The 15,531-nt window shown below is 41.7% G+C and overlaps 1 protein-coding gene across 3 annotated transcripts in view; it reads right to left on the minus strand.

Annotated features, from left to right (window-relative positions):
* The window catches only part of cadm4 (cell adhesion molecule 4), a 209,822-nt gene that overhangs the window by 44,821 nt on the left and 149,470 nt on the right, over window positions 1–15,531 (minus strand). The window contains exon 1 of one of the 3 annotated variants that reach the window (XM_055047080.1): window positions 12,634–14,843. The exons of the other annotated variants lie outside the window; for them this stretch is intronic. Within the exon in view, the coding sequence (XP_054903055.1) occupies window positions 12,634–12,736 (103 nt within the window). The 5' untranslated portion in view covers window positions 12,737–14,843. Of the gene's footprint in view, window positions 1–12,633; window positions 14,844–15,531 lie in introns of those variants that run through there. 3 annotated transcript variants of the gene reach the window in all.

Raw genomic sequence — 15,531 nt, forward strand, 5'->3', positions numbered from 1 at the left:
CCCAGGTGTTAGTATGCGTGTGCATGTACAATAGGTGGGCATGGGCGAAATGGAGTGGGAGGCATATTGCAATTAAGCTACTTTGACATCATTTAATCTTCCCAACTTAATCCAAATCCAATTCTCTTCTTGATTTTAATCTCTTTTAATTAAATACTTAAAGCTTACATATTCATCATGTTGGAGGGGCGAAACACTGAGTCATGCCAGATACACTGAGCAGAAAGAAAAAAAAAATAAAACCAAGTGGGAATAAAGACAAAGGAGACTCTAATACTCTGTGGAACTGAGAAAAAAACTTGACAATTACCACTAATTGAAGTCATTATTGCTCCCATTCTCTGCATCAATATTGTGATTCATATCAAGGGCCATCAGGGCCTGCCACCGCCATCCCAATTATTTTTCTAATGGAAGCTATTACTCAACACCATAGCAACTGGGCAGGGCTATGTGGCCATTGTTTTAAACAATGCTAATTGTAATATAGCATCCCAACAAAAAGTCAAAAGGAGAGAGTGTCTGCCTGTGGGTTGAGTGACCGATCAGAAGCTGCAGTGAAAAAAGGATTTCAAATGGGAGAGGGAGAAAGAAAAGAAGTAGTTAAAAGTTTGCGTGTGAAATGATGCCAGAAAAACTAATTAGATGTCCATTTGTACTTTGCTCCCGTTTCTCTTGACAGCTGTCTCCCCTTCAAAGGAAATTAGCTGCAGTGGCATAGCAGCACAGCTCAAAGAAAAGTCACAAAGGAAACTAAAATATTAACAAGCATTTACGGCTGTTTCAATCGGGTTGACTGATTTCCGCGGCTGCCTGCTGAGAGATGCCACCCAGAAACACCTGCTGGCTGGCGGTGGATGGAGATGATGCAGGCTCCATCCACAAGATTCTAGCGGGGAGTTAGGAAGTGAGGGGTTGGATATAATAAAGCAGCTGGGGAGGGCTGGACGAAATATACGAGAGGTGACGCATTCCTCCACTTCTGCTCATAACACAGCTGGGTACGGCACTTTAGTTTGACTGTAGGTTTTATAGGATCTCATTCATATGAAGGCCGTGAGCCTGTGCCTCTGATCTGCAGAGCAACGCACAATCTGGGGAGAAAATGTGAGGCAAGGGGCGGAGGGGGATGTGGGTGGATGGGCGAATCAACCCCCGTGACAGAGGTATTAATCTCAGCCCCATTAAAATGTGTGCCCATAATAAAATACTCCGCAAGCACAGCCTCATATTAAAGGAGAATGCCTCAAGCAATCGATGTTGTGGTACTGCACTGACGGCTATGATCCACTGATAAAATACTATGAACTTTTTCACCTTTTGTCATGTAATAACTACAAACTTCAAGGTATTTTAGTAGGATTTTCTGTGATAGATCAACAGCACGTGATTGAGGGTGTTCTGCTCATGCCTACATGCATAATGCTAGGTGGAACGAAAAAAAATAAAATACTGCACAAAACCATAAAGAAAAAAAAAAGTTACGTTTAAGCATGATAGAGGTTACTTAATACTTATGGAATATATATATATATATATATATATATATATATATATATATATATATATATATATATATATATATATATATATATATATATATATATATATATAACTGACTGGATATATATATATATAACTGACTGGATAGCTCAATACATAAGGCATCAGTATATCACCCGAGAGGGCAGGGTTCGAATCCAGTCTGGGTCCTTAGGCAAGACCCTTCAAGCTACTGCCTACCTCATACCATGAGAGATACTAAGTTGCATAACATGCCGGCTCAGACGTCGCCCGGCCAAACAAGGTCTGCGTCAGGTGTTGGGGAACCAGAGCACCTTGATGACAAATGGGCTACTGGAACAAGACGGAAATGGGCGAGAGATGAAAATGTGGATCTGTTGGAATGCTACTACTCAAGTAACCCTAGTCAGAGGGGTTACATGCAAAGACTGGGGAAGGAATGGTCACTTCGACATCCCCAGTCAACACTAAGCGCTAAACAACTAGTAGCTCAGTGTTTCCAACATCCGCAAACGGCAACTGCTATCACAACTTGAGATTGACGAGATACAACACAAATGCTACGGCAAAAGGGAGGAACCCGGATGTCAGGACTGTGGGGACTTAACTACAAGTCCCCACCCAGTGAGGGGATACACGGCCCCAATGAGCGAAACAGAGCTGAACGAGACAGCTGCTGACCTGAGAGAGAGAATCATGACCCGAATGACAACCAGGCCTCCCCGGCGCCAATTACAACGGCTGAGTGAAGTACCATCTGAAAGTCTCATTGAGAATGTGAATGCAGCATTGAGAACGATCCCTACCAACACCATAACAGAAACCAATGAGCTGATCTACAACTCAGCATCAGTGATCCTTGAGATACTTGGCTATAAGAGCAACCATGAGACCCAATACCCACCATGGAAAAGACGGTTAGAGGCTAAAATCAAGGTAACAAGGAGGGAAGTGAGCCAACTGTCAGAGCTCCACAAGGGTGCAATGAAAAGACCAGTACCCAGAAAGTACAGGCAGATGCCCATACCTGAAGCACTTGAAACTGCCAAACAGAGGCTCCAAGCCTTGTCCAGCCGCCTAAAGAGATACACAAGGGAGAATGAATCCAGAAGGATTAACCGGCTCTTCTCCACTCAACCAGCTAAGGTGTACTCTCAATGGCAGGGTAACAATAACAACAGAGCAGACCCACCAAGGCTGGAGACGGAACAATACTGGAAAGGCATATGGGAAAGGGAGGCGTCCCACAACAGCAATGCACAGTGGCTGATCTCTCTACGAGAGGACCACAGCAACCTCCCTGAGCAAGCCCCGGTAACCATCACTGTGACAGATGTCCAAGAAAGAGTCTCAGGTATGAAAACTGGACAGCACCAGGGCCTGACATGATCCATGCCTACTGGCTAAAGAAACTCACTGCTCTCCATGAGCGAATGGCAGCCCAAATGAACCAGCTGCTACAAAGTGGGACTCACCCTGAATGGTTAACTGAAGGGCGGGACAATCCTAATCCAGAGGATCCATCAAAGGGTCCAGTCCCACCCAACTACCGACCAATAACCTGCCTCTCCACAACCTGGAAGCTCATGTCAGGCATCATAGCGGCCAAGATAAGCAAACACATGGATAAACACATGAGCACGGCACAGAAGGGTATCGGTGTAAATAGCAGAGGAGCCAAACACCAACTCCTCGTAGACCGCACAGTTGCCCGAGACTGCAAAACCCGACACACCAACCTGTGCATGGCTTGGATTGATTACAAGAAAGCCTATGACTCAATGCCGCATACTTGGATCATTGAATGCTTAGAGATGTATAACATCAACAGGACTCTGAGAGCCTTCATTGCAAACTCGATGAGGCTGTGGAAAACCACCCTTGAAGCCAACTGCAAACCACTTGCACAAGTGTCCATCAAATGTGGCATATACCAAGGAGATGCTCTGTCCCCGCTACTGTTCTGCATAGGCCTGAACCCCCTCAGCCAAGTTATCAACAAGACTGGCTACGGATACAGACTCAAAAATGGGGCCAATATCAGTCACCTACTCTACATGGATGACATCAAGCTGTACGCCAAGAGCGAGACATCGACTCACTGATCCACACCACCAGGATCTACAGCACTGACATTGGGATGTCATTCGGACTAGAGAAATGTGGTCTGGTCACAAAGAGGGGGAAGGTCATCCACACAGAAGGGGTCTCACTCCCAGAAGGAACAATAGCAGACATAGAGGACAGTTACAAGTACCTAGGTATACCACAAGCAAATGGCAACCTCGATGAGGTCACAAGGAAAGGAGCCACAGCTAAATACCTCCAACGAATAAGGCAAGTCCTGAGAAGCCAGCTCAATGGCAAGAACAAAATCCGTGCGATAAACAGCTATGCCTTGCCAGTAATCAGATACCCTGCTGGAATAATTAGCTGGCCAAAGGAGGAGATAAAAGCCACAGATATTAAGACCAGAAAGCTACTAACAATGCATGGAGGGTTCCATCCCAAATCCAGCACCCTGAGACTGTACACGAGCCGCAAGGAAGGAGGCAGAGGACTAGTGAGTGTGAGAACCACTGTCCAGGACGAAACAACTAAGATCCATAAATACATCAGGGACAAAGCCTCAACAGACAATGTGCTCAGTGAATGTCTCAGACAACAGGGAACGGAGGTTGAGGTGCCAGAGATACCATCATGGGAGGACAAACCCCTACATGGGATGTACCACCAGCAAATAACCCAAGTGGCTGATCAGTAAATCCTACCAATGGCTGGAAAAAGCTGGACTCAAGGACAGCACAGAGGCCCTCATCCTGGCAGCCCAGGAACAGGCCCTAAACACCAGAGCAATAGAGGCCCAGATCTACCACACCAGACAAGACCCAAGGTGTAGGTTGTGCAAGGAGGCCCCTGAGACAGTCCAGCACATCACAGCAGGGTGCAAGATACTGGCAGGGAAAGCGTACATGGAGCGACATAACCAAGTGGCAGGCATAGTGTACAGAAACATCTGTGCAGAATATGGACTGGAAACCCCAAGATCAAAGTGGGAAACACCCCCAAAGGTGGTAGAGAACACCAGAGCTAAGATCCTGTGGGACTTCCAGATCCAGACAGACAAAATGGTAATGGCGAACCAACCAGACATTGTCGTAGTGGATAAACAACAGAGGAAAGCCGTTGTGGTAGATGTAGCAATACCAAGTGATTGCAACATCAGGAAAAAGGAGCACGAGAAACTGGAGAAATACCAGGGCCTCAGGGAGGAACTGGAGAGGGCCTGGAAGGTGAAGACCACAGTGGTGCCTGTGGTCATCGGGGCCCTCGGGGCAGTAACCCCCAAACTGGAGCAGTGGCTACAACAGATCCCAGGAACAACATCAGACATCTCAGTCCAGAAATGTGCAGTCCTTGGCACAGCCAAGATACTGCGCAGGACCCTCAAGCTCCCAGGCCTCTGGTAGAGGACCCGAGCTCAGAGGATAAGAACCACCCGCGGTGGGTGAGAAGGGAATTTTTATATATATATATATATATATATATATATATACATATATATATATATATATACATATATATATATATATATATATATATATATATATATATTATACATATATATATATATATATATATATATATATATATATATATATATATATATATATATACATATATATATATATTATATATATATATATATATATATATATATATATATATACATATATATATATATATATATATATATATATATATATATATATATATATATATATATATATACATACAATGCTCACCAAAGTTTTAAAATTTTATTTGAAGAAGAATTTGAAAAATCTTATTTTCTCATGTCCTGTTTATGGACCACTTTGTTTTGTCTATCACATAAAGTAAAATATATTGCACTCCTTTGGTTTAAAGTGACAAGATGTGAAAAAGTTCCCTGCTAAATCAAGAGGGGCAACACAAAGAGGCAATTCTCTTTCTAGCCAAGCGAGGGCAATATTTCACAGTATTTAGTCTTCTGCCCCTCAGCCACACGCCTGGGTGAATAGGAACCTTTATTTATAAGGTTAACAGACCTATGAGAGAGGTCATCATTTTGAAATGCATAAACAAATAAATGAATAATAGGCTCACAATTTTATATGACAAGGCAGTGCAGGGTCCCGGCCTAATGGTCCTGCAAGAGGCTGACTTATAAGCAAAGAAAGAGAGGGAGAGGATGGAAGAGGATTGAAAAAGAGAGGGGATGGGTGGCTGTGAGGGGCTTTATCGAGTTAAAGGAGGGGGGCACATGGAAGGCAGCCAGGTGGACTGCTGGCTCACCCTTACTCACAGTAAATTCCAGAAACTATCTCCCTGATTCAGGGTTAGCAGGCTGAGTTACCACATTGGTGTGCACCTATTGCTCCCTGTCCATGTCTCTAAGGGTGGAGCGAGGTGAACACTGAACAGAACAGACAAGCAGGATAGGAGATGAACTGTCTCCATTTGCCCCAAACAAGCTCCCCTGTATCCTTGAATCAGCTGGAGTCGCTGTCACCCCATTCATTATCTGTCATTATCTTTCAATTGGAGACAGGCCAGGAGCCTGTGTTTTCTTTGCATGCCGGCCACGGACTTACAAGGAAATCGATGCGGGGGGGATGGGGGGAGAGAACTACAGTGCCTAACCCCTTATGTTGTTGCTGCTTTAATTAAAACAATAACAACAGCTCATGGATTCCACTCATATGGGGTCCGCTGGCAACCATTCCATCTCTTCCCATCTGGATGTACATTTTTTTCTCCTCTATCCTGGGAGTCTGCGAGGCGAGCCTGTTTCCACAGTATCTATGCAAATGAAGTTTGCGGTGTTTGTGTGTGCGTGTGTGTATGAGTAGAAACACTTGCTGTAGGTTAATCACAGAGTTTTGCGGTGCACTGACTCCATGAAATAGCTGACTTTGAGGTTCTTCTCTCCTGTAACTCCCTCTGTAGACCTCTCCCTCTTTCTCTTCCCGGTCTAAAATTATCACTTCATCTTTCTCTGGGAGAAAGAACTCTGCCAATCATAAAAAGAAATAATAAAATGCAAAGAAAGAAATTCTCCCTTTATAAATAATACATAATCCTTTAACAAATCTTGCTGTCGTGTCTCTCATTACCTCTGTTCAGTCGACATCTCCTGTCCTGTTTCTCTCCCCTACTCTCATCCCTCTCTTTAAGTGCATTTCTCCTCATTTATTCTCACTGCTCTCCTCTCTTGCTGCCTTTGTGTCTAATCTCATTCTCACATCTGTCTTCTGTTTTTATTTTAACCCACAGTCTCACCCTCTGCCTGATCTAATCCTTGATTTCTTCTGCCGTTATCAACCTTCCTCTTTTCTTCCTGTCATCTTTCCTCCTCATTGCCTTTATCTCTTATTGCATCGCTCATCATGCATCTTCCTCATTAGAGCTGTCCTAAAGGTCTCCTTTCCTCCTTTTTTCTTCTCAGTCTCAGGAGAAGTGTTGCAAGCCATTCTCCTCTGTTACTGGTTTCTTCTTCTTTTCTGATGCAGTTTTTCCTGCCCCTAAAATCGCTTCCTTTCAGCCTGCAATGTGCTTTCATTTCCCTTGCAATCTCTCTCATTCTATCTCTTTTTGTGACTCAGTGGGAATCTTTTCCTGTCTCTCTTTTTGTTCTCTGATAGTTCTATCTGGCGCACTTTCCTTCTATAAAGTGATTTGTTCTGCGGCTCAAGTCTGCAGGATTATCGTTCTGCTTTTCTAGCAGAAAAGAGGAGGTAAGGCCATGATGGGGGCTGGGAGATGTTGGATTGGCAAAGGACTATATGGGACAAAAGGACAAAGCATATGAATGGAGTAAATAGTTATTTTTTTGCAATTTTGCTCTCCTTGTGATATAGATTCCTTTATTTCGCTTTTGTAAAGCCCAGGTTTTTCCTTGCAATTCATGCAGCTTAAATTTCTTCACTTCACAACCGCAAACATTGTATTTTATTGGACTTTGAAAAGAAGCACCTTCACAAAATATAGCTTGAATGCAAAATTACAATGAGTCAATACTTTGATGCAACAGTTGTTGCATCAACAACCTGTTGCTGTAATTATTTCTGTGCACATCTGGTGACAAGCATTTCTGCTCTATTTTCTATGTGCAGTCAAATCGGATGAAGGCCAAACTGACTCTCCTGAGAGACATTCTTTCCATTACAGAAAATCAGGGTGCTTGTTTTCCACCACACATAGCTTTTGCATGCAAGCAAAAAGTTAACTTTTGGTCTTATCTAATCGAATAACATTCAACCTCCTTTTGCTCCAGATTTACCATGGATGAATTATGTGATACTGAGTCATACCCCAGTCCTCACTTTATGTTTTCCATAAGTTTACCCATCACTTGTGCAGTAGGCTCCCTGCTTTTTATGGTCCTGTTTGTTCACCAGTGTTGATTGAAAAATCTCTAAAGTCTTCAAAGAACAACTTAATTTATACTGAGAATAAACTACATACAGAGTGACTGTATGGATTAGGTTAGGGTTTTAGTAAATTGGTACTAATCACGACAGAAACAACTTACAATATTTCTGTTTTCACTAGCGGAACAAGTCAGAGACGGGCCAGGGGGCGGGACTAATGACCGGGCTGTTTATACAAAATAATGAAGCTCATGATAATTTAACTTTACAACATAAACATGCTGACAAGTTTCACCACCACAGAGAACGACTATGTCATTCTGAAATTCATCTGACATGAAGTACAACAAACCAAGAAAATAACAGAAACATGAGGCTGCTGGTCACTAATGATGAAATGACACAAATTCAAAGTAGTTCAGAACCACGGATAACGATCGGATCATTTTAATATTTTATCAATTTCAACTCAGAGCCTGAAGCCTGATTGACTCGTTGAACCGAGCACACAACACCGCGCGTTGATGCTGGTACACAGAGGCACATGCCGAATGCGCAGCGTGTTCAAGCACCTCCTGCACCTCTGGATGTTTATAACTCGGCGTGGATTGCACCCCGCATCGCCGTTCACACAAACTGGACAATCTGGAAGATGCTCCCATCGGAGCCCCCTCTATGACCGGGCCGGGGACCTTCTACCTCCGCCCCTGTCTGTTTTATTTAATATTTGAATCTGAACAAAGTTTACGTTGGAAAATGACCAGATTTTCTTTGTTTCATCTGTCTACCACTCACTCGGAGGGCCTGACTCCTGTGTCTCCACATGATTTGTAGCCACTAACAAGGTAGCAAAATTAGCAAAAAACAAATGTCTCTGAAATTTTCTTTTCAAAGAGAAAAAGGTCCAGTGAAGAGACAAAAGAAGAGCTTCCAAGCAACATCCTAGAACAGAAAGCTACATTTAACCTACAATACCTGGAGACCTACTTAAAATATGAAGTTATCACGACAGGTGATTTGCATCCACCATGCCTGCTCTGCATAATATATGGTTACCGGCTTTCTAATGAGGCAATGAAGCCTTCTAAACTGCCCTAAGTGGGACAGTCTCGTTACAAAGAAACAGGCACGGGGATTCCACTGATTCAGCACTGTGGTGAGTTGTATTTTTCATGCCTTTTAAGTTTGTTCTTGTTGTATATCTTATTTTACAGCCATGCTTAAATGTTGCAATAGTGATCAGAGAACAGAGCTTTTACTGGTGTTATGTTGTTGGCGTGATGTTACGGGGACGTACATCACGCCACATGTACGCAATGTGAGTACACATTGTATTTATTACGATATTTTTAAAATACCCCAGTTTTTATACCAGTCATATCATTTTATTTTAGTTTGTTTATCTGCCACACCTTGAAGATCAGTATGTGAAAATCTTGCCTGATATCATATTAGTCCATGTTTCCACAATGGTCTGGAACTATTACGTTAGGTAACGGCTAGAGGCGATCGGTTGAAAGGTTTTCATCCAGGTGGTATCAGAGATTTGGTGCTATTTGGTGCTATAATGCACTATTTTGTTTGGCAAATCACATGAAATCCCCCAAAACATCCATGAAAGTTTGTTGTTAAAACTGAAAACATCACTGTAATCCATCTATATTTTTGAATGCAAGTTTTCTCACAATCACAAAGATTTTATTCCCCCATCATCAGTTGTCTCATTCTCATCACATATACCCTTAATGTATAGCATCTTGACACTTCATTTCCACACATCTCTCAGTTTGACCTTCATATCTTTATGTCTTATCTGCCCTTTGGCATATTGCAATCACCTTGCTTCTCTCTTGTCCCAACCCTCTCTTCCATTGACTGCTCGGTTTCCTTTTTGTCCCCTTCTTTTCCTTTCCGGACAGAGCTGGCTAGGCTTGTCTACTTTGCAGCATTTTATGGTCGACGTCTGTCACAGCCCCAACAATCCTGCGACAAAAGCCGCCACACAATACCCTCTACACCAGAACAGCAGCTTAAAGGAAATTTACAGGGCTATTACACATCTGCAACGACACAGGAGAATCACCGCGGCCAAAAGAGCTGGTCTTAACACTATTTAAAAGAGAAAAAAATAAACCAGAGGCTAGTAAAATATAATTGGAAGATGTCAGTGAAAAAATACTGTGAACAGTGTTTAAAACCAAATATCTATTAAATGTGTGTGAGCAGCATGATTTCAAAGCCCAAATGAAATTGCTCCACTGGCATTAATTACATAACCAAGATGACTGCCAAGACACAATCCCCTTTTTATTCTTGTACTCCAACATTCATTGTCACCCGATCCAAAATCCCTTCTTAACATCATCAGAAAAAACCCAAAACAAAACAACAACAAAAAAAAACAAGGAGTTGCATTAAAACTTCAGCAAAAATGCTACTCTAGTTTCCCATTGAGCAGCAGTAATAAAACCAAAACACCCCTATGGATTAAAAAGATGCATTAATAGGAATTTCCCTCCACCTCTAACTTTTCTGTAGCCTGTGTTCAATCAATTTATGACTCTGCTTCATCTCTTGGCTCCTTGCAACTCTCTCTGAGGCCCTGTGCCTTGTTTTATCTCTGTACCAATCCCCTCCATCTCTGTCTTTATTCCATACACACACTGAATGCACTGTTCTCCATCTCTGTCTCACTTTTTCTCTTTTCCGCCTTCAGCCACTCCCACCCTTCCCATCTTGCATAACACTATCTGACCAAAACTTTCGTTCTTTGTGTCAATTAGTTTCTATGTTGATGCATATTGGACTGTTAAGCTTTACCTTTCCACATCATTCTTTATTTAACCACATTTTTTTTGGTTTGTCTTGAGAGTCAAATTTTCTTTGATTAGATTTCTCTGATATGAACGTAATCTCCCCTCCCCCCCCCTTTTTTTTTATCTCTATCTCTGCTTCTTAATTATATTTGATTAAATTCACATTTAGATCCTTTGGTCCAGCCACACTATCATTAAATCTTTCTGGTAGATCCTACTTTTATATCAACTCCTCCCAGTTCTTAATATTCCTTACTAATTCTGGTTTAATTAAATCCTTTTAAGCAATTCAGTAATTGCCTTTTTGTGATTGTATAATAATACATTTTATGTGGTTAGCACTGTTCCTAGTCTAATTTACTATCATGTTGCTAAAATCACTCTCATATTCAGAGCAGAGTTTCATTTTCAAATAAAAGAAACACTCTATTGGTGCATTTAAACTTACATCTGTAAGGAGTTTCCTTTAAATGAACAGATATTGCCTCACAGATATTGCTGCTGGCTTATCTTGTCAGCGGTAGCACATGTTTGTGCTCATCCCCCCACCTCATAGATACATGTTTTATATTTTGTTATTTTGTTACTTCTATCAGTTGGACGTTGAGTCTGAAATAAAAAGTCAGAAATCTATCAATTAGTTGCCCACTAAAGCAAACAACTGAGGGAGAAGTGGGTTGAGAAAATGTTTCTGTATTTTTCCAAGTGTGTGGAGAAATGATTAGATACTGTAAGTCTGTATGTGATACATTAGTGTATTAGATTAAGGATCTGGAATTCACTGTCTTCATCATAATCAACCAGGATACCTAATTATATTGAGGGAATTTGTAACCATCTGGAAATCAAAATTCAGTGCCCCCAAGTGGTCAGGTAAGTATTGGTAAAATTAATCAGAAAGGAAGTTAGGTGTTTAGTTTTGGTTTTACTTTCAAGTATCTGGCATGCCGAAGTGAGTGGAACATGTGGAATTTTCACTTTTTATTTATTTTTAATTTTCTTTTTACGAAATGTACATAGCAAACTGGTTTATCTGGTGATCAACTTGTTTACAGTACAATGCACATTAAAGCAATGCTATTGTGTTTTTCCCCATGGCATTATTTCTTCATACGCCACAGAAATATATATATAAAAAAAAAACTGTCTAATACTGGAATGTGGGAGTAATGGATAACTTTCCAAATGCATTCCAGACTTTTTTCTGCATTACACAGATAAAAGAAAAATCCATGGTGATAGCACAATATACAACAAGGCAAAGTCATTACAGGTGAGTCTGTCGAGTCCTTACTGTTTGGTCACCGTGTGACACAAAGCCGTGGTGCTGATTTTCTTGACAGTGTTGAAGCAAACAAAAAATGCTCAAAAAACTCTGACATAAGACCGTCTCTTCCTTGAAACAGTTTGCACCTGGAGTGACTTATAAAGTACCACTCTATGTGTTTATTATGTCTGTGTGTAGGTGCGTGTGTGTGTTTACATATATAATATCAACACTAAATAAGACACCCTGTAACTGACCGACAGAATATAAAAAAATATATATATTTTTTTTCAGTGAAAGGTATCTTCATTAAATTTATTATATAACTGATGGTTGATGAACTGCTCAACATTATTTTGATTGTAGCAAAGTATTAACTTTTTTTATCTCAAGGAGGGGTGACATAATCTGGTTCATATTGTTTAAGTGAAGAATAAAGTTCTTGAATATCAAGACAAATGTGCAAAATAAAAAAGTAAAAAAAGCAATTCTGTATCAAATAAACTTACAAAATCAAGCCCCCTAAAAGGTGGACTTGGCTTCACAGGCCTGAACTGAATGCAGCACATCTCATTCAATTTATAACTGTAAATGCGTTGCATGAACTTACGAGTGATGAAGAGTAAGAGGAGGACCAGGACGAGGCTGTGCAGAGTCAGCGAGAAAGATCCAGGGAGGAGGCAGCAGAGGCCAGAGCTCCGGACAGGCCTCATTGTGTATTCAGGTCGAAGATGTGTGTTGTGTGTATGTCTGAGCCTGCAAGTGTGAGTGGCTGTGCAGATTTGATCAATGACTCTTCTGTAACCCTGCCTGAACTGCTACAGAGACACGGCTCTGAACACACACTCACTCATGCACTAATGCACTTGGATTTGTTCTCCACTGCAATGCTGCAGACACGTGCGAGGCAGCTCGGCTTTTACTTCAGTACTGTTAGACACAAGTTGTTTGGGAACGACACTTAAATAAAAGAACTCTTCAAGAAAGAACCCTTTGTCAGAGCACAAGCAATGAAACTTGTTTTTGTAGCAAGGACACACAGGACGAGCTTGCAGTCAGAGGCTTCCGTGAGTAACACAGCAGTTTCAAAGAACTCTGGTTAACCACAGCACAAGTATCTTAAATTCTACATCAAAAACCATCAAGAGACAGAGTTAATGTGCCAGATTCTCAGCAGACTATAGCAACTTGTGCCAGTCTATAAGAAAAAATTCATTTAGACAGCTGGAAATGTCTGAAAATGCACATTTCCGATGTGAGAAAGCAATCCAAAAATAGAATAGGTTTTTCTTTCTTGTGCTAGATCTTCAAATGGCAGTACAGGGAAATGCTGTTCTCTTTCCAAACAGATGCACTGATGCAACTGAGTGAATGAACAACCTAATTAACAACGCTGTACCACAGTTTTACACTTTGAGAAACATATTCTGAAAAAAAGAAGCTCTAATGATCAGTCAACCCTTAACCACACCAGCAAAAGGTCTGCAACATCAAACCACAATACTCTGTACCTGAAAACATCAAAATCCATGTAATTTAGTTAGCTATAGCCCAAACCTGTCCTACAAAGCAAGTCCAATTTATCTGGAAGCAACATGCTACATCCCTGAATCCTCAAGCAAATTCTCAAATACACTGTATTCAAACGGATCAAAAAGGGAGGTTTCTGTGCTTCTCACCCAGCAAATTAAGTATCAGAAGTCAATGTTCTTCTGAGCTAACCAGAGCTCTGGAGAGACTGACTTGCTCACTAAAATTCATCTAGAGATATGTAAAGTTAAATAAAACTCCTGAAGTTGAGTGCTGCACTTTAAAGACTGAGAGTGAAAGTACTTGGTCTGTGTTGAATGGCCAACTCACAATTGATTCAGCAAGCTGCTTTAGTTTCAGATATTCCTGCTTGCCATTTGTCCATAACATTATTCACGTGGATGCTGGGGTCTCATCAATACACTTCCTTGTACACACTGCAGGATGAATGGGGAGTGATTTTCCATGGCAATTTACACTTCTCAGAATAATCATAGGTTATCAGCCTGCATGATCGTGCAGCATCGACCTTTCTAACACTTCCTATGCAGCCTGCTCCACCGGCTGCAATAGAACACACTTACTTACAGGCGCTGATCTGAAACCTGCTGCGTTTAAGGTCGTGGCAGACTACCGCTGATTATCAGAACCTGATGTGATCTTTTGGTGAGGCGTGCAGCTCTGTGACGTGTGTGTGTGTGTGAGTGTATCCATGAGCGAGTAAAACAAAGCGTGACGAGCAGCACCGCACACCTCGCTGAGCACTATCTGCTGGAATAAAGTGTGGGTATCATTTTAATATCACTCCACACACGTGCCTCGCCCTTTTTCTGTGTCCCGCTGTAAACACGATAAGCTCTGACGGCGGTGGCCCTGACACCTCGGGCAAAGCAGAAAGTGGCTCATCAGAAGTCTTCTCCACAATGCTTACTTCATCGGTCAACTGGCTGTCGCAGGGAAAATTGCTCTCAGTTGGTGTGCAACCAGCAGCTTGTGTACGGCCAGTCTGACGCCTGGTGCAGCACAGATGGAAACTAAATGCATTCACGTGCTCAGACTGATCCCTCAATTTGTCTTTAGTTTATCTGTCCTCGCGTCCTCTCTTAGTCCTGCTCCTTCAGCCTGCCTTCTCGCAGCAGCTTGTTAGTTCCCAAAAGTGAGTCCTTGTTTTGTTTCTCTTCATTCCCCGTAATCTATAAAGCCTGTTAAAATCCCAAAGTGCGAACGCCGCCGATCACATCCATCTGTCCCTTTACTGTCCTCTGCTTGTTTATATAAGCTTGGCTTCCCGCCTCCTGCTTAGAAAATGTGCTTTTGTCAGGGTTGGATCAGTGTCTGCATATTTTAAAATTCAAGTTTGTGAAGATTCGAGATGTGCATCTGGGGATGGTGCCGTCGACAATGGGGGTCTTTCAGGTTGAAAAACAGTGGCAGAGTGTGTCTGCACGTGAATGTGCTTGACTGTCCAGTGTTGGCTAAAGCAGGGTGTACATTTGTTTGAATGTTTGCCTCTTTCACTGTCTGCTGCCCATTAATGTACCCATGCAGAGTCACAGAAAAACCTCATAGTGCCTCTTTATGTTTAATGAACAGTTTTACGGGTTTTACAGAGCTATGGGTATATCCATGGCTCTGAACGTTTGCATGTTTTGTGTCCAAACAGGAAAAAAACATGGGCTCAGATTGTCTTCCAAAAGTAGTAATACCCATGGAAACTGTCTTGCATTATGTCATAGAATAGATTCAAGATTATCCAAATAAAGTAGACTTCTATAAAGTTATACTGTTTTACAAAACATCTCAATTAAATAAATGTATTCAGGTTTGTGGTTGCCATGTTACAAGATGTGAACAGTTTAAGGGACATTAGTATGTTTTCACAGCACTGTAATTATGCTTAGTGATTTTGTTCGATTAGTTATGCTGATGTTAACATGCCCCATTGAAAGGAATCTGCCCTGAACTTTTATTGTTAGAA

The sequence above is a fragment of the Poeciliopsis prolifica genome, unplaced genomic scaffold (assembly GCF_027474105.1).
Source record: "Poeciliopsis prolifica strain line A6 unplaced genomic scaffold, Auburn_PproV2 SCAFFOLD025, whole genome shotgun sequence".
Taxonomy (NCBI): domain Eukaryota; kingdom Metazoa; phylum Chordata; class Actinopteri; order Cyprinodontiformes; family Poeciliidae; genus Poeciliopsis; species Poeciliopsis prolifica.